This window comes from Anabrus simplex, chromosome 4 (genome assembly GCF_040414725.1).
Source record: "Anabrus simplex isolate iqAnaSimp1 chromosome 4, ASM4041472v1, whole genome shotgun sequence".
NCBI classification, from domain to species: domain Eukaryota; kingdom Metazoa; phylum Arthropoda; class Insecta; order Orthoptera; family Tettigoniidae; genus Anabrus; species Anabrus simplex.
This window is the reverse complement of record NC_090268.1, coordinates 122819363-122839248: the sequence shown is the minus strand read 5'-3', so window position 1 is coordinate 122839248 and position 19886 is coordinate 122819363. Positions and strand designations below refer to the sequence as shown.

General features: G+C 36.3%; 1 protein-coding gene across 1 annotated transcript in view; it reads left to right on the top strand.

Annotated features, from left to right (window-relative positions):
* Positions 1 to 19886, top strand: part of Sf3b2 (splicing factor 3b subunit 2) — a 107270-nt gene that overhangs the window by 40603 nt on the left and 46781 nt on the right. Inside the window, exons 5-7 of the mRNA XM_067145197.2 lie at positions 4675 to 4827; positions 9551 to 9785; positions 10807 to 11122. Coding sequence (XP_067001298.1) covers positions 4675 to 4827; positions 9551 to 9785; positions 10807 to 11122 — 704 coding nt within the window. The remainder of the gene's footprint in view (positions 1 to 4674; positions 4828 to 9550; positions 9786 to 10806; positions 11123 to 19886) is intronic.

Below are 19886 nucleotides of genomic sequence, written 5' to 3'. Positions count from 1 at the left end.
TAATCACGACGCGCAGGTCGCCTACGGGTGTCAAATAGAAAGACCTGCACCTGGCAAGCCGAACCCGTCCTGGGATATCCCGGCACTAAAAGCCATACGACATTGCATTACATACAAATAATTCAACTAATTTTTTTCAATATCCTCCCCCAATTTAGGTGGATTTCCGAAAATAAAAAAAATTTGTATTTCTTTACTTTTAATGGAGATTCCAAATACCATATTTCACGTCTGTAACATCTTCAGCTTTTGAGATATCAGTATCGTAATTAATAGAATTCAACGCCATTATCAGTCACTTTTACCCCTCCACCCAAGTGTTTTTTAAGAAGACAAAAAATACGTTTCTTTATTTTTAATAGAAATAAAAATATTATTTTTCACTTCGGTAACATGTTAAGTTTTTGAGATATACTGTAGAAATGCTCATTTTAAAATTTCACCCCCTTTTTAGTTCCCCTTAAGTGGAGTTTCCAAAAACAAATCACCTGTGTTTCTTTACTTTTATAGGAGATCCTAAATACCATTTTCTACGTCTGTAACATTTTACATTTCTGAGATATACTGTAGATTTTGTCTTTCTAAAAATTCACCCCAATTTGTCACTCCTGTTTAACCTCCATTAATTGGATTTTTCGAAAACAAAAAAATGCATGTTTCATTATTTTCAAAGGAGATTCGAAATACCACTTTTCAGGTCTGTGATATCTTCTGTTTCTGAGATATAAGTATCCTCATTTAAGGCATTCAACCCCTTTTTCACCCCTCCTATTATGATTCACCGAAAATTAAAAAATGTGTGGGCCGATGACCTTCGATGTTAGGTCCCTTAAAACAACAAGCAAGCAAACAAAAAATGTGTGTTTCTATTAAAGGGGATTCTAAATACTAATTTTTACATCTGTAAACTTTAAAAGGTTTGAGATATAGGTACACTTATTTTCAAAATTCACCACCCTTTTCACCCCTCATTAATTGGATTTTCCGAAAACAAAAATTATGTATTTCTTTATTTTTCAAGGGTTTCAAAATACCAATTCTTCCATCTGTAAACTATAAAAGTTTTGAGATATAGATAGACTCATTTTATAAATTCACTCCCCTTTTCATCCCCCCCCCCCCTTTAATTGGATTTTCCAAAAACAAAAAATACATGTATCTTTATTTTTAAAGGAAATCTCAAATACTAATTTTCAGGTCTGCAATATTTTCAGTTTCCGAGATATATGTGTCCTCATCAAAGGCATTCAACCCATTTTCCACCCCTTTTCACTCCTCGTATTGGGATTTTCCAAAAAAAAAAAAAAAAAGTGTTTCTTTATTTTCAAAGGAGATCCCAAATACCAATTTTCAAGTCAGTAATATTTTCTGTTTCTGAGACATAAGTTTCCTCATTTAAGGCATTCAACCCATTTTTCACCCTTCCTATTGGGATTATCTGAAAACAAAAAAATTTGTGTTTATTTTAAAAGGGTATTCTAAATACCAATTTTTACATCTGTAAAATTTTAAAAGTTTTGTGGTATAGATACACTCATTTTATAAACTCACCCCCGTATTCAACCCCCCATTAATTGGATTTTCCAAAAAAAAAAAAAATACATGTTTCTTTATTTTTGAAGGAGATGCAAAATACCAATTTTCAGGTCTGTAATATCTTCAGTTTCTGAGATGTAAGTATCCCCATTAAATTCATTCAACACCTTTTCCACCCTTTTTCACCCTTCCAGTTGGGATGTTCGAAAACAACAATTATGTGTTTCTTTATTTTTAAAGGAGATTGTAAATACCAATTCTTACATCTCTAAACTTTAAAAGTTTTTGGATATAGATACACTCATTTTATAAATTCACCCCCCCCACCCCCTCCCAATTATTTGGATTTTCCGAAAACAAAAAAGTACAAGTTTCCTTATTTTTAAAGAAGGTCCCAAATACCAATTCTCAGGTCTGTAATATCTTCAGTTTCTGAGATATAAGTGTCCTCATTAAAGGCATTCAACACCCTTTTCACCCCCTTTACACCTCCTATAGGGATTTTCCAAAAACAAAAAAATACGTGTTTCTTTATTTTTAAAGGAGATTCTAAATACCAATTCTTACATCTCTAAACTTTAAAAGTTTTCAGATATAGATACACTCATTTTAAAAATGCATCCCCCCCCTTTTCACCCCCTTATTAATTGGATTTTCCAAGAATAAAAAAATACATGTTTCTTTATTTTCAAAGGATATCCCAAATACCAATTTTCAGGTCTGTAATATCTTCAGTTTCTGAGATATATCTTCATTAAAGTTATTCAAGCATTTTTTCACCCTTTTTCACCCCTCCTATTGGGATTTTCCAAAAACAAAACAATACGTGTTTCCTTATTTTTAAAGGAGATTGTAAATACCAATTTTTACAACTGTAAACTTTTAAAGTTTTGAGATAGAGATACACTCATTTTTAAATTTCATCCCCCTTTTCACCCCCTTAGCGACGGAATATCCAAAAATCCTTTCTTAGCGAGTACCTACATTTTACTATAAATGTATCCTCAAAATTTCATTTCAATATGTCCAGTAGTTTTGGCTCGGTGATGATGAATCAGTCAGTCAGTCAGGACATGTTACTTTATATATATAGATGATATGTGTAAAGAAGTGGAATCAGAGATAAAGCTTTTTGCAGATGATGTTATTCTGTATAGAGTAATAAATAAGTTACAAGATTGTGAGCAACAACAAAATGACCTTGATAATGTTGTGAGATGGACAGTATTCAATGGTATGATGATAAACGGGGTTAAAAGTCAGGTTGTGAGTTTCACAAATAGGAAAAGACCTCTCAGTTTTAATTACTGCATTGATGAGGTGTAAGTTCCCTTTGGGGATCATTGTAAGTACTTAGGTCTTAATATAAGGAAAGATCTTCATTGTGGTAACATAAAGGGTACAGATCTCTGCAGATGGTTATGAGGGTATTTAGGGGTTGTAGTAAGGATGTAAAGGAGAGGGCATATAAGTCTCTGGTAAAACCCTAACTAGAGTATGGTTCTGGTGTATGGGACCCTCACCAGGATTACTTGATTCAAGAACTGCAAAAAAATCCAAAGAAAAGCAGCTCGATTTGTTCTGAGTGATTTCCGATAAAAGAGTAGCATTACAAAAATGTTGCAAAGTTTGGGCTGGGAAGACTAGGGAGAAAGGAGACGAGCTGCTTGACTAAGTGGTATGTTACATGTGATGCTATTTTAATATTATTTAATATTTAAATATTTAATCTTTTAATATAAAAAACAACTGCCTATGTCATAATTCTCAAATAATTGTCATGTTTTTAGACTCAAATATTATCATAAATATTATTAAGTATTAGTATTCAACATTTTACAGTATATTGTAATAGTTGTGTAACAATCTCTAATCTATTTTACAACAAATAGTTACTTTTTAACAGTATTCATAAGTCATTTCCAATCAGGTACCTGATCTATTCGTATGGTAAAAATATGGCTGATGATGCCTACTATTGATAGGCGAAACATGTACCATCCAATGTATTAATTTTATGTTAACAATTTCGATAAGGACAAAATCCTAATTTTTAAGATTGTATTGTATTGAATAAGTGGTTAAACGATAAAAACATACTAGTGTTATTTAGTATAAGTGGTATGTTCCGAGCTGTCAGTGGAGAGATGGCGTGGAATGACATTAGTAGACGGTTAAGTTTGAGTGGTGTCTTTAAAAGTAGGAAAGATCACAATAGAAGATAAAGTTGGAATTCAAGAGGACAAATTGGGGCAAATATTCGTTTATAGGAAGGGGCGTTAGGGATTGGAATAACTTACCAAGGGAGATGTTCAATAAATTTCCACTTTCTTTGCAATCATTTAAGAAAAGGCTAGGAAAACAACAGATAGGGAATCTGCCACCTGGGTGACTGCCCTAAATACAGATCAGTAGTGATTGACTGAACTTAGTAGCAAAACCTAATGTCATTGTGTAAACTAGCCTGTAGTGTATGATTACACCCAAAAGCCCCGATGGTATCTACACCCATCAGTGGGAGTGTTGTATACCCATGTGGTAGTATCTGCCTGAATACACAGGTACCCTTACAGCTGAATGCCCAAGCAGATACCTTTCTGTATACACTGTGGGGTACATGACTAAATGGCATTTTTTAACATCGGACCTCAGGCAATACCTTCCAAGTCAGCTCTGATGGCTACAGAGTATGCCCGCGATCAGGATTGGTGACATTCAGAGGAGATACTTTGGACGTGGTTTCAGAATGTTTGAAACCTGTCAAGGGTGATCCACCACCCAAGTCGTTACATTTTTATTCCTGAAGGAATGATTATTTAGTTGTACTTCCAATTTTCACCACCATCACAGCTTCTGTACAATCTTAGGCATTACTCAACTCGAGACATTTAAAAAAAAAAAAAGGCGCTTTTTGCCCTAGCCTTTCTCAATGGACATATACAACTATATTCACAAAATAGTATAACATGAGAATTACTTACAAATACTATTCCAGAATGAAATTTAGCAAAATAAATTAAAATAACAATTTACTATTTCTACTTTTATCATTTTCTAACCTGTTCAGTGCTCATTTTATAAGATGCTTCTCTTGCCCTCCTGTGATTTTATTTAGTCTATGAGTGTGATTGATTACAGAGAATGAGTGGCCCACCACCTGGAATGTCTGGAGGTGTCATGCCTCCAGGAATTGACATGACTGCTCCACCTCCTGGATCAGCAATGGCTCCACCACCACAACTGCGAATGCCTCCTCCTTCAATGTCTGTGCCGCCTCCTCCTGGCCTAGAGGTAACTACAACTTGAACTGGCTGTGGAAATGAAATGAAAGTAGAAGAGAACCAGTATCATAGCACATAGAATCATCTAATTATTTTGGGAACATGGGGAAAATATTTATAGCGTTTTTTTCTAGCACGTACACAAATAAATATCAAGGGTTATGAATTTCATGTTGTTGGTCCGTATTGAACTGAGATACAAGACTTTATCACAGTGTTAAAACTAATCGTCAACAATAACTTCTTCACTTTCGACAATGTTATATATCAACAAGATGGTTTGGCAATGGGGTCACGGCATCAGGCATCTTGGCAGAAATATACCTGGACTTCCTCGAATACACCAAAATTGACAATGAATTTGGAAACATTCTCTTTTGGGCCAGATATGTTGACGATGTCTTCGTAATCATGAATGAGAAATCAATTAACGCCTCCACCATCCTCTTAAGACTCAACACTATTGATCCTCATATCAAATTCACACTAGAATCCGAATCAAATCAAAAAATCAACTTTCTAGATTTAACTATCAGTAGAAACTCAGATTCTTTCAGTTATAAAATATTCAGAAAACCTACTCAAACAGCCTCCACCATTCGCCAAGATTCAGTGCACCCCCAGTCCCACAAACGAGCCACATACAATAACCTAGTTCACCGAGCCTTCAGCATACCTATGTCCAAGAAAGATCTAAAGAATGAACTTAACACAATCCGTGGAATGGCAAAATTCAACGGCTTCAGCAATCATTTTATAGAAAGGATAATTAATAAACACAAACATCGCCCTAAAAAAAAAAAAAAAAAAAAAAAAACTCTAACATTTTCCACCTTCACGTTCAACAATGATGTCTACAAGAAACAAGGCGTTAAAATAGCCTTCAAAACCAACAATAAGAACACGAACGTTTTACTCAATACTTCACACATCAACAAATTCAAAAATAACTTCACGTCCAACAATCAACAATGCTGCCGGTCAACACAGCTTTAATACACCAAATGCCTAATTTCTCTGCTTAAGCTGATCAGTGTCAAGCCGACTCGGCATAAAAGAGTATCACTTTTTACTCTCCAGACTTTGTACATAACATTTCTCATTTCATTACCACACTTCACTTAATAATTTATAAATCCATAAGATTATTACCGTTAAAAATAATAACATGTTTTAGGATTCGACAAGAGTTGTTTATGCTTTAATATGGCTGATGATGACCCCTAGGTGGGTCAAAACTAGTTCCATGTAATTTAAAATATTGTAAATACGTATAGTATTGAATAGGTGGAAACCTTTACTGTGTTATTAATCATATGTCACAAATAAATAATAATAATAACAACAACAATAACAACAATACTAATAATACAAAAATAATAATGTTGATACAAATGAACACAGAAATAATAATACTATTGACACTTTATATGAAAAACGACATTTAGATGACATCTTAAAACTATGAATAATGTGTTGGACAAATGAAATTGTAAAATGATGAAAAGCTTATATAGTATTCAGTAGAACATTGTTAAGACGTTTCTGCAGGGGACAAGGAAAAAGAATGTGTTAAGTGAGAAAACGTGCTACTGAATACATAAATAAAAACTATCCAACAGGGATATGGAAACACTAGATACGATTTTTCCAATATAATGGCCTTTTGCCCTGTGTATCCGTGGGTACAGTGATAACTATATTTCCTGTTTCTAAAGATGAGCAGAGAATATTAAAACATGTGAAAAATATGAGAGAACAAATGTGAAAACCTTTTCCGCTGGGGATTATAAAATAAAAACAGTGCACTGAAAGGTGTAAAAAATCCACCAGACAACAAATATGAAAACACTTGAATGGGGGCCCATAAAAATATCAAAGTATTATTACAGATCACACTTTTTCTAAAACAAATGGTAGTAGAAGACTTTTATTTCGGACCAATGGGTTATTAAATATTATTTTCTGGTCACACTCTTAGACAGTGAATTGGAGGTTACACTCAACCTCGACCATGTGCGACTGTGACTTTGGCCGCCATTTGGAATCAACAAAATATCAATTCGACTCACTCGAATGATCAAGTCGAAACCCAAAGATGCGATTTTCAATATTCACGACACCTCTGTACTTTTAAAGATGCGGGTGCCAGTCCACTTTCTGATAGATTTAAATTTTGTCATCTTTAGTACGAAATTTCACGATTGTGACAGCCTACCATGAGTGTAGTATAAACATAAGTTATGTTTATATGTTATGTTTATACTACACTCGTGGCAGACAACATTTAATGGAAGAGTGTCTGAAAAAATGTGATTCTTCATCTGCCAAGTTCATCTCGAACTTCTGCGTGGTTTTGTTGTGTTGTATGTTTTTTGGGAGATTGTGTTTTTGAGTCCTAATTCATGTTCGTACAGTTTTGATTCACCCTTCATGTACCATTTTGATGACCGACAATTTCTGACCTTGTAATTCACTATTTTATGTCTCTTTTACTCTTATTTAATCATAAAGCTGTAACATTTTGTGTAATGTACATGTCTGCATGTATACGCCCATGCCTATTTCTCACATTTTGGCTGAAGATGATGCTAAATAGCGTTGAAACTAGTTCCAGGTAAAAATATGTTGTAAATAAATATTATAACATTTATTTGTATTGAAAAGGTGGACCCTGTAAGTTACCAATCTTACGTTCTCAGTTCAATACGGACAAAAAATGAAATTCTTAGATTTAAATGTGACAGCCTAGTTAAGGATTTGGAAAAAATCGTGTTTATGGGATTGGTTGAAGAGTGAAGTGTACAAAAGAAAAGTTAATACACATGACGAACTGTTTACTCGCTTAATGGCTGCTTTTGCTGGCATACAGGAACATCATGATAATCTTCAACGGGCAATACGTCATATTCTTTAGCGAGTTGGCAAATGCATTGAGGTCAGTGGTGGGAACTTATTGTGAAAACATTGTCACTCTACCCCAAAATGGTATGACATAAAACAAAAACGTTGCGTATTGTAATCTTGTTATTACTGCTATGGAAAAAAAGAGAAACATAAAAGCAATTAAAACAATATACCTATTTTCCCAGATTATCAACGTTTACATTCCATAAGGGCTATCTTGACAACTGACTCATATTGACTTGAACTCTTTGGTCACAATGACTAGTATTATCACTTCCTAAAAATTTTTTCTTATCCTCTCGGGTTACTCTGTATAAGACTTTATTACTAATATTATGATCGTAGCATACTGTACCTGTGAACCATTTGATGCTCAGATTTTAATTTCTTTCTGTTTTATAAGCTTGTCAAATCTGATGTACTCATTGAGGAATGTATACATTTTTTGTTTTTAGTTTGGTGATTTTGCCGTTGGAATTTTCAGCATGTTTTTTTGTGATTTTTCAGCTAGTCTTTTGTTACTTATCTTTTCTAATACAAGGGGGTGTTAAAAGAACCAGAATTTTTTTATTACCGGTAAATACCATTTTATTATCGATAAATACCAGCTGCCTTTATTCATTTTCACTTACAAACCTTCAAAGTATTCTCCCTCGGGCAAATACAACAGTTTCAGCGTTCAGTCCACTGTTCAACACACTGCCGCAAGCCCTTCTTGGATAATCTGTTGAGTATACCCGAACCTGTATTGTTTAACTATTGATCACTCTGTAAATGACTATCCCAAAGCTTTGTTTTCACTGTATGAAATAGGTGGAAACCACATGGCGCTAGGTCCGGTGAATAAGGTGGATGTGGCATCACTTCGTTGCCCAATGCAGTGATTGTTTCTTTAGTCTTGCTGGCACAATGAGCAGGCTCATTGTCCTGATGAAGGATCCATCCCTTTTGAGCAAGGAAATTTTCCTCTTGAGTGTTCCTTCAGTCTCTTTCCTTGCATTATTCCCGCATGATTGCAGGGTCCACATATTTGCAATGTGCCACCTTTTGTTGTGGTGAGATGTGTCTTCAGATAACATTGGCTTTTTTCATATCTTTCATAACCATGTCAAACCAGCACTTCCTAGGTCTCCCACATGGTCGTCTTCCGATAGGGTCCAATCTCAAAGCCATGTTAGCAATTGAATTCACGTCTCTTCAGTATTTTACAAGAATAATCAACAGTAACAGTATGTTGCTTCTTCACCATGTAGTTGTATACAATGCCTTGCTGATCAAAAAGGACGAGGTACATGCCCTTTCCTGCACTTGCTTCAAACTTGGCCTTCTTGGGTCTTGGACTTGAATGTTTCCATTGGACGGTTTTCTGTTTTGTCTCTGGGTCATAATAATGGAAATAGGTTTCATTGCATGTGATGGCTTTGCTCAAAATATCTGGTTCTCACATCCCCTTCCATTGTTGGCATGCCATCACATGGTAAACATTCTGTTTGTCGTTCGTCACACTTTACACAAATCTAACTGATGAGTACTGCTGCAACTTAAGATCCATGCTGGGTAACACCTTCTTTCACTTTGACTGTTTCCCTCCAACTGAGCATCTTCAGGCACATGACACATGGCATTGCCATTCAAGGTCAGGCCTTTTCACTACTGCCAACACCAAACACATTTGTGGGAGCATTGAACAGCATTACAGTCCTTCCGGTTATATTTTTATATACCTTCATATTTTTTTAATTCCAGGGTAGATTTTGACATAGATTTATCAAATATTTGCTCATTAGATAAATAATATGTTTTTTTTTTGTTATTTGTTTTAACAGCCTTTGAGTATTGGTGGAGGTATTAATCAGCAAGTAATTGGCCCTCCAGGAGTTGATCCCGAGGAAGATGCCCGTATGGATCGCAAGTTACCTTCCTTGCTGACTCTTAAAGTGGATCCTCCTGTAGAAGTCAAGGAGGTTATCAAGTTACCTGTAGCTCTGGAACAGGCGTTAGCTTTCAAGACTGAACGTGCAAAACAAGTTGGAGTACAGCCGGATCAGATAGATGATATAGGTACACATGTTTCCAAAACTAATTATCTCCAACTTTAGTGGTGAATGCCAATCATTGGCATACAGAACCATTTGCTTTTATTCCTTTTTTTCTTTTCCTTTTTTCTTCCCCAATTACGTGTACAATTGTCGTAAGTATTAATGTTGATTATCCAAACTAATTGGGACCATCTGTAGTTCGTATAACTGTTCAGATAACTGTACCTAGAAGCTGTGGAGTGCTTAAAATCGAAAAGTTTCTGTAAGATAATGTTACTATTACTGTGCTGTACTTGTCATACAGAATGCAGTACTTAAAAGTCCTCTTGCTGCAAAATCTCAAAAAATTTTCAGCATAAGAAGATGAATAGAACAGCTTTCAGGTTGTCTTTTATACCACATCATCACCATTTTCGAGGTTGCAAATCCTTCAGTATGCATTTGCCCCTTATCAACGTCATCACCTCTGTCTTAATCTGTTTCATTATCCATTACATCTGATGTTTCCTGGGCACATTTTGTAATTTCATCTACATATAAAGTTTAAAAACCTGGATCGGCATCACATCAGCTACTTGCAGCCAGGAAACTTTTCAGTTTTTCAATTACACCTTGAAGTCATCATCAGTTACACTACTCTTTCTGTGTATAACAGGAATATATGAAAAGTTTTAATGAAGACAAGATGTGATCCAGTTTTAAAGATCTAGTAAATTCTTCCCACGATCTCTTACGTTTGAAGTCCCTTTTTGCTTCTGTGTTTTCTCTCTGTTGATAGTTGTCTACTATATGATATTTTGAGTCATCAGCATGTGAAGATGTGAAGTTTTTCCTTGTCCATTTGCATTTTCATGTTTGTCCTTGTCTCTCTATTTTTGTTACCCCCTTTGTATGTATTCCTGTCCTTTACCTTTCCATTACATAAAGAGATCTGGTAGAGAATATAACATACTAATGTTCTGCTTGTTCTTTTTTAATGATTACTGGTGGAATTGATTTTAAAGTTTTTTATTGCGCATTTTGAAGATTTTTCTTCATTGCAGAAACAGCCAGTATACCTGAAGCACCACCAGCTCCCATAATTAGTCGTGATAGCATGTATGACGATGATGACGAAGAGGAGGATCAGAAGCCAGCTCCACCACCTCCAGTGATTCGTAAACAACAAAAGCAGCAACCAAGAAGAACTGAGAAGTCCACACAACCTGTTGAGGAGAAGAAGAGTAAAAAGAAGCGCAAGAACAAACGCAAGAAGAAAGCTAGACACACACAACCAGAACCAGCAAAGAAGACTGACGAAAAGAAGGAGAAGGATGAGTCTAGTGAGAAGGAAGAGAAAGAACCAGAGGTTGAAATAGAGTAAGGATAGATTTTAATGTCATTATTAACCAATATTAGATGCAAAAGTTATCTTGAGTTAGTGTGGCACCATCCCATCAGATGTAGCTGGAACTTATTCTCATTCTGTCCTTTCATCGCGTAGAGCATTTATTTTCTTAAATCTGTTATTGTTAGTTTCTGTTGGTCAGATTTAGAAATAGATATTCTAAGAATATAGAGAACTTCTATGTTGAACTATATATACCTATAATTAAGAAAAGTTGTGTCTTTGTCTCGAAGTGGTGCAGCTCTTTTCAGGTGCACCACCAATGAAGGTGAGCTGCATATACCATTTCAACCACGTATTAGCCCTCCTGCCATTCTTAAATCTCTGGCAGTACCGGGAGTCAACCCTGGACCTCCGGCATTGGCAGCCAATTACGTTAACTATTACACTACGAAGATGGACTATCATTACAATACAAGAATGTTGAGTTCTTTTAAAACTTTCTTATCTGGCAAATATTTCATAGTTTTCACATGTGAAGAATCTTCATTAGAAAACTCAGCTGTCCACATTTTTAGTTGTTGATTTTTGAGCCTTCTTCATGGTATGTTTGCTTTTGCAATTGCAGTGATTCTTTTTAAGGAATCTCTGTCTATTTTTTGTAATTTACAGCTGTCTAATCTTTCTTTCGTGTGAGTTTGTTGCTTGAGGAGGACCAGCGGTAGAATACTCGTATCACTTGACTGTGCATTTTTTGCCTTAACACTTATCAGTATTATCGTTCTATGCCCATTTAACTCGACAGTTATAGAATTGACTTGTAGTATTCATTGAATAGGCTTGTATAGTAAGGCCTCGAAATCAAGTCGATTATTGTATTATGTTCAGAATCATATACATTTTGCTGTCCAAGCAATGTTTTTCAATAGTAAAATAACACTTTTTAATAGAATTCAGTGTAAAATTGCGTTGATCTAGAGCTCTATACTATATAGAGACAGGAAGGTTCAATCCTCCATCTTTTTACCCAACCACCTATCCATTGGGTCAGTCCTTTGTTGTGCTGCAGAATGCTACCTAAAAGTGGACACCATTTTAATGTGCAGACATATCAAATTGAGCTGTGTACTTTTGTTGTGAAACAAGGAACAAATTATGCAAACATATCCAAATGGAAATACAGTGAAACCTCATTAGTGCGTTCGTCATTAGCACATTTTCCTGATTAGCATGTCATAAATTCGAAGTCCCGATTCTCATCGTATTAAATCTATATAAAAAATACCTCGCTTATCGCGTGATGAATTTTTGCTATTATCGCTTAGTACAATCACATTTTCCCTAGTCCTGAAAATGTTACTTATCATCCCTTGTGAAACAAACGTGATTTTCAACTTGGCTAAGATCTGTCGCTACAGTTGCGTGATTACAGAAAGAGGTCTCAAATTCCTGAACTTCACATGAAAAGTTGCATGTTTGGAGCAAGATGTTAGCCTCAGGAATGTTCAATTTTGCTTGCTGGTTAGCAGCAAGATGGCTGAATAACACAGTGAGTCTAATTGTGCTTGTATTTCGCGTTTCATTCAGTAGTTAGAAATTTATTTTGTGTTGAGTGGTACAGTGAAGTTTAGCGAATATTTGTCGCGTGATACGGCAGTCAATATTTGGATTAGGAACATATAAACGTACCAATCACATCACAAATTTCCGCTATTACTGCGTACTACAAGTACCATCACATTTTTCCTAGCCCTGAAAATGTTATTTTTCATCCCTTGTGAAAGAAACATGATTTACAACTCGGGTAAGAGCCGTCGCCACAGTTGCGTCATTACAGAAAAAAGTGAGCTCATTTGTGCTTGTATTCCATTCAGAAGTTAGAATTTTATTTTATGTTTAATGGTATAGTGAAGTTTTTTTCGCATGATACGGTAGCCTATATCTGGATTAGGAACATAATCGTACGAAATTGACCAGCATGGTACATATTTGGCTTGTGATAGCCTAGGTATGGACACGGAAAAAGTGAAATTCCCTTTTAATGAAGACAGCATTAAAATCTTTCAGAAACTAGACTGGCGTCCGTATCTTTAAGTGTGAAAATGTCGTGAATGTTGAATTTGCACCTGCGAGTTCTGACTCAATCGATTCAAATTGGTCAAAATTGTTCAAAACGGCGGCCAGAGTCATTCTGTCACTGTCGCACATGGCCGAGTATAACCTCCAATTCATTGTGTATGAGTGTGACCAGAAAATAATGTTTTATAACCCACTGCTCCGAAATAAAACACTTCTACTAACATTTGTTTTAGAAAGATTGTGATCTGCAATAATACTTGAATATATTTATTGGCCCCCGTGCATATGTTTTCATATTTAAGTTATTGTTTGGTGTTTTTCACACCGATCAGTGCACTTGCTATTTTATAAGCTCCAACAGGAAAGGTTTTCATATTTGTTCTCTCGTGTTTTTCACTCCTTTTAATACTTTCCTCTTATCTTGAGAAGTGGTAGATATAGTTTTCACTGTTCCCACAGATACATGACGTAAAATGCCTTTATGTCTGAAAAAATTGTTATCTAATGTTTCCATATCCCTGTTGGATAGTTTTTATATGTATATTCAGTAGTACGTTTTCTCGCTTAACACGTTCATTTTTGTTGTCCCCTGGAGAAACTTCTTAACGAGGTTTTACTGTACTGTGCAGAAATATAACGTGCAGGTAACTCCATCTAAAGTTAAAAACTTCATAGCCGTTCCGCATTGAACTGAGAATCACAAAAGTAATTTAATATGAGGAAATCCACCTATTCAATACATACAACTGTTGCACTTAAATTATACTTCAATATTTTTATAACCCACTGCTCCAAAATAAAAGGCTTCTACTAACATTTGTTGGCCTTACTTTGCAACAAAGCACTACATTTTATTTCATGGAATATCGTATTCCGTGTTCATTCATTCATTCATTTATTTAGCTTCCATAGGCTGTACAATTACATATTTTGAAATATGCCAACAGTATAGGAGTTGTCAAGTGATTTCCTAATACTAACAATAATATATGCACAACAATGAACATTTTAAAAAAGGAAGAAGAACAGAAACACCACATACCTCAATGTTAGGACAGCACATCTTAATTTTTTTTAAATAATATTAATAACCAATATTTACAAGACAAAATAAAAATATATTGGTGTGGTGTTAATAATGTGAACATAGTCAATGTGACATTAACATATTTTTAAGGCTATATACTAGATTACAAGTTAATAAGTAGTAGCATCATTACCAGCACTTCATCATGTATTCTTCTGTACTGTAGAAGCAGCTACTCAGCAGGAGATTTTTTAAAGCTGTGGTAAATGAACTGACGGGACTAATATCTTTAATCGTATTTGGAAGCTTATTATACAATCTGATTCCAACAGAGTCTACATGTCTCAAGGCAATGGTTTTACTCTTGTGTTCGATAAAAATATTATTTCTTGTTCGCGTCTGGTAATTGTGATTGTCAAAATTCTTTCTGAAGTGATCAATATTTTTTTTCACGTGTAGAATGCATTGCATGATGTATATGCTTGGTACTGGGAGTATTCTTAGTCTCTTAAATAATGGTCTGCAATGATCTAACCTGTTACGTCTCAATATAATTCTGATAGCTCGTTTCTGTATTAGAAAAATAACATCAAGATTTGATTTGTAACAGCCCCAGAGACCAATAGCATAAGTGAATAAGTGTAGAATTCATATTCATAATAATAAAAATTTTAAATTACTTTTGTAAGTAACTCCATGACAAACACTAGTTTAAAGCATCAGTTATATCTGTATAATTATAAATGATGATTTTGTCTGAACACTTCAAACTTTGGCCTCATACTTCATATTTATCTTGGATTAGAGGTACAAAAGTTGAAAATAGGTTTGGTTCAGTTCTTGTCTGTCTGTCTGGATGTTTGTCTGAACATCATAGGAAAATGGCTTTACAAAATTTCTTGAAACTCAATATTTAACCCCTTCCCAGCGTCAACTTCCCAACGCAAGTTGTGTGAACCACTTATAAGTGTCATCCAAGTTCGTATGTTTATTACAGATAGCGTCAACCGCTTATAAGCATCAGAAGTTTATAGATACTTCTGACATCTATTGGTCTTACTTTGCAACAAAGCACTACATTTTATTTCATGGAATATCGTGTTCAGTATAGAATTTATATGGGCGTGCACATGTTTTCCACGCAGTCAGCAGTCGAAGCAAAATGGCTTCCACGCTAAAACCCGTGGGTGTAAATAAACAAAGTAATATAGTAGTGATATTGAGCGAATGCTCTTGCCTTGAGGTGAAAGTGAAGACGAAAGTGACAATTATTCTTCCAAATCGAGTGATGAATTACACGACGACAGACACGAATGTGAAGAAATTGAAGACGTTCTGACTGACTGGGTTACATTTGGAGGGCCACGCAACAGATTCGATTTTACTGACAATAGTGGGATTCATGTTAACTTTGGGGATAATCCCGAACCATCGACAATATTTGAACATTTTCTTAGTGACGAAAATGTTCTGAAGTAACATTTTTGTTTTTTTTTTAAATGCAACACTTGGAAAATTAATGCTCAGTTAAAGGGTTAAGTTCAAGGTTTTCCAGAGAGTGCTCTAGACCAGGGTTGGATGAATCAGAAAGAAATCTTGGAGCCAGGCATCAAAATTAATTCACTTGCTTACCTCTGTAGTATTAACCATTTTTCACCTTAGCAGTCATTGCTGCTGCCTTCTTATTCACTCCTCCTAACATGTCTATAATCCTCTGCTAATTTTTTCGTTTCAGTATCTTCTAGACCTGGGCTGTTCATATTGTTCATCATTAGGTGATTCATGCAATCTGTTTGCAGTGAAAATCTCAACTTATTTTTGAGTAGATTTGTAGCATTAAATCCCTTTTCACATGAAGCTGTTGATGTCAACTGTACAACCATGCTCATTAGTCCCCATACATACACATACATACATACATACATTATCATTGTAGACTGTTATGCCTTTCAGTGTTCAGTCTGCAAGCTTCTGTGAATTTACTAAATGTCGCCACAATCCTCTATTTGCAACTAGTGCTGTGGCCTCATTTAGTTCTCTGCCTCTTATCTTTAAATCGTTAGAAACTGAGTCTAACCATCGTCGTCTTGGTCTCCCTCTACTTCTCTTACCCCCCATAACAGAGTCCATTATTCTCCTAGGTAACCTATCCTTCTTCATTCGCCTCACATGACCCCACCATCGAAGCCAGTTTATGCGTACAGCATCATCTATCGAGTTCATTCCTAAATTAGCCTTTATCTCCTCATTCTGAGTAGCCTCCTGTCATTGTTCCCACCTATTTGTACCAGTAATCATTCTCGCTACTTTCATGTCTGTTACTTCTAACTTATGAATAAGGATATCCTGAGTCCACCCAGCTTTCGCTCCCGTAAAGCAAAGTTGGTCTGAAAACAGACCGATGTAAAGATAGTTTCATCTGGGAGCTGACTTCCTTCTTACAGAATACTGCTGATTGCAACTGCGAGCTCACTGCATTAGCTTTACTACAGCTTGATTCAATCTCACTTACTATATAACCATCCTGGGAGAACACACAACCTAAATACTTGAAATTATCGACCTGTTCTAGCTTTGTATCACCAATCTGACATTCAGTTTTGTTGAATTTTTTACCTACTGACATCAATTTAGTCTTCGAAAGGCTAATTTTTATACCATACTCATTGGACCTATTTTCAAGTTTCAGGATATTAGGCTGCAGGCTTTCGGTACAATCTGCCATTAAGACCAAGTCGTCAGCATAGGCCAGACTGCTTACTACACTTCAATCTAACTGAATCCCTCCCTACCGTTTTATACCTTTCAGCAGATGATCCATGTAAACTACGAACAGCAAAGGTGAAAGATTACAGCCTTGTCTAACCCCTGCAAGTACCCTGAACCAAGAACCCATTCTACCATCAATTCTCACGGAAGCTCATATGTCGACATAAATGCCTTTGACTGATTTTAATAATCTACCTTTAATTCCATAGTTCCCCAGTGTGGCGAACATCTTTTCCCTCGGTACCCTGTCATATGCTTTCTCTAGATCTACGAAACATAAACACAACTGCCTATTCCTCTCGTAGCATTTTTCAATTACCTGGCGCATACTGAAAATCTGATCCTGACAGCCCCTCTCAACAACTGATCGCACCCTCCCTTCCAAGATGCCAGTGAATACTTTGCCTGGTATACTAATCAATGAGATACCTCGATAGTTGTTGGAATCCTTCCTGTTCCCTTGCTTATAGATAGGTGCAATTACTGCTTGTATCCAATCTGAAGGTACCTTACCTACACTCCATGCTAATCTTACAACTCTATGAAGCCATTTCATCCCTGCCTTCCCACTATACTTCACCTTTCAGGTCTAATTTCATCTATTCCTGCTGCTTTATGACAATGGAGTTTATTTACCATCCTTTCCACTTCCTCAAGCGTAATTTCACCAACATCATTTTCCTCCTCCCCATGAGCTTGGCTGTTCGCAACACCACCAGGAAGATTTCCTTTTACATTGGGATGATGATCAAAATTTTCTCTCCTCCTCTCCAGTGATTCCCTGAGATCTATTATGAGTTCACCTGACTTACTCAAAACACTGTTCATTTCCTTTTTCCCCTCCCTTCCTAAGATTCTTTATTACTGTCCAGAAAGGTTTCCCTGTTGCTTGACCTAGCCTTTCCAGGTTATTACCAAAATCTTCCCATGACTTCTTTTTGGATTCAACAACTATTTGTTTCGCTCTGTTCCATTTATCTATGTACAAATCTCTGTCTGCCTCGGCCCTTGTTAGGAGCCATTTCTGATAAGCCGTCTTTTTATGTTTACAAGCTGCTCTCACTTCATCATTCCACCAAGATGTTCACCTTTTCCCACAGTTGTTCCTAGGCATTCCCTTGCTGTTTCTACTACAGCATCCCTGTATGCCACCCATTCTCTTTCTATATCCTGAACCTGCTTACTGTCTACTGTTCAAAACTTCTCACTAATCATATCCATGTACTTCTGTCTAATTTTCTCGTCCGGGAGATTTTCTACCGTTATTTGTTTTGCAGACAGATTTCACTTTCTCTACCCTAGGCCTAGAGATAGTTAGTTCACTACAGATCAGATAGTGGTCTGTATCATCGAAAAATCTCCGAAAAACTCGTACATTCCTAACAGATTTCCTGAATTCGAAGTCGGTTAAGGTATAGTCTATTATGGATCTGGTACCCCTAGCCTCCCACGTGTAGCGGTGAATACCCTTATGCTTGAAGAATGTATTCGTAACTGCTAAATCCATACTAGCACAGAAGTCCAGCAAACGCTTCCCATTCCCATTAACTTCCATATCTTCTCCACATTTACCAATCACCCTTTCATATCCTTCAGTTCTATTTCCAACTCTCGCATTGAAATCGTCCATTAGCACTATTCTATCCTTGCTGTTGACCCTGACCACGATGTCACTCAATGTTTCATAAAACTTGTCAACTTCATCCTCATCGGCACCCTCACATGGTGAATACACCAAGACAATTCTAGTCCTAATTCCTCCAACTGCCAAATCTACCCACATCATTACATCATTCACTCATTTACATGCCTTACAGAAACTATGTTGCGTGCAATGGTATTCCTGATAAACAGCCCTACTCCAGACTCTGCCCTTCCCATTCTAACACCCGTCAAGTACACTTTATAATCTCCTATATCTTCCTCGTTATCTCCTGTTACCTGAATATCACTTACTCCTAGCACTTCCAGATGTATCCTCTTTGCTGACTTAGCCAGTTCTACTTTCTTTCTTCCATAAGCCCCATTAATATTGATAGCTCCCCATCGAATTCCATTTTGTTTGCCAAGTTGTTTCCAAGGAGTCCCTCGCCTGTCAAATGGGAGTGGGACTCCTTTACTCCCATAGGTCCGAAGCTTGCTTAAAATGTTCTGAGCTCGGTAAATTCATGAAGAAGGATGCTACCCTACTTACAGAGAAAACTCATTCTTTCAAAAATGTTTGGTGCCTACACATCTTTTTTTCCCTTGGCGTGGTGACCGGGTGTCTGGATTTTGTGCAGCCATGCTCTAGGCTATATATCTTTGGATTAGTATACAGTGGTAGCAATAAAAGAGGACCAATTTTACACTGCCGCCGCCACCGCCACCGCCACCACCACTCTGTTAACTTGTTTTTTCCTTAATGTGTACCATACCAACTGTCTGGGCACACTGTCATAAGCTTTTTCAATGTCAGTAAATGTCATCACTATGTCTTTTCCAAACTCCCATCTTTTCTCCATCATATGTCTTAATGTAAAGATCAGGTCAAACGTTGATCTGTCTTTCCTAAGACCATACTGTTCTTCCATTTCTCCTTCTAGCTTCCTCCTCAGTCTTCCTTCCAATACTCTGTCAAATATCTTAACTACATGGGCAATAAGGGTGATCCCTCTGTAGTTATTACATTCCTTTATATCACCTTTTTTAAATATTGGGTTAATTAAACCCTTTCCCCACTCTTCTGGGATCTCTTTCTTCCTCCGGATTATTCTAAATAATCTATACAGCCACTGTAGCCCTATTGGTCCTGCTGCTTTTTATCATTTCCGTAGTTACCTCATCCACTCCTGCTACTTTACCGCTTTTCATCTTTTGTATGGCTTCCTCTATTTCTAACATCGATATCTTCTTTTCTTGTTGTTCTTCTTTTCCCATTC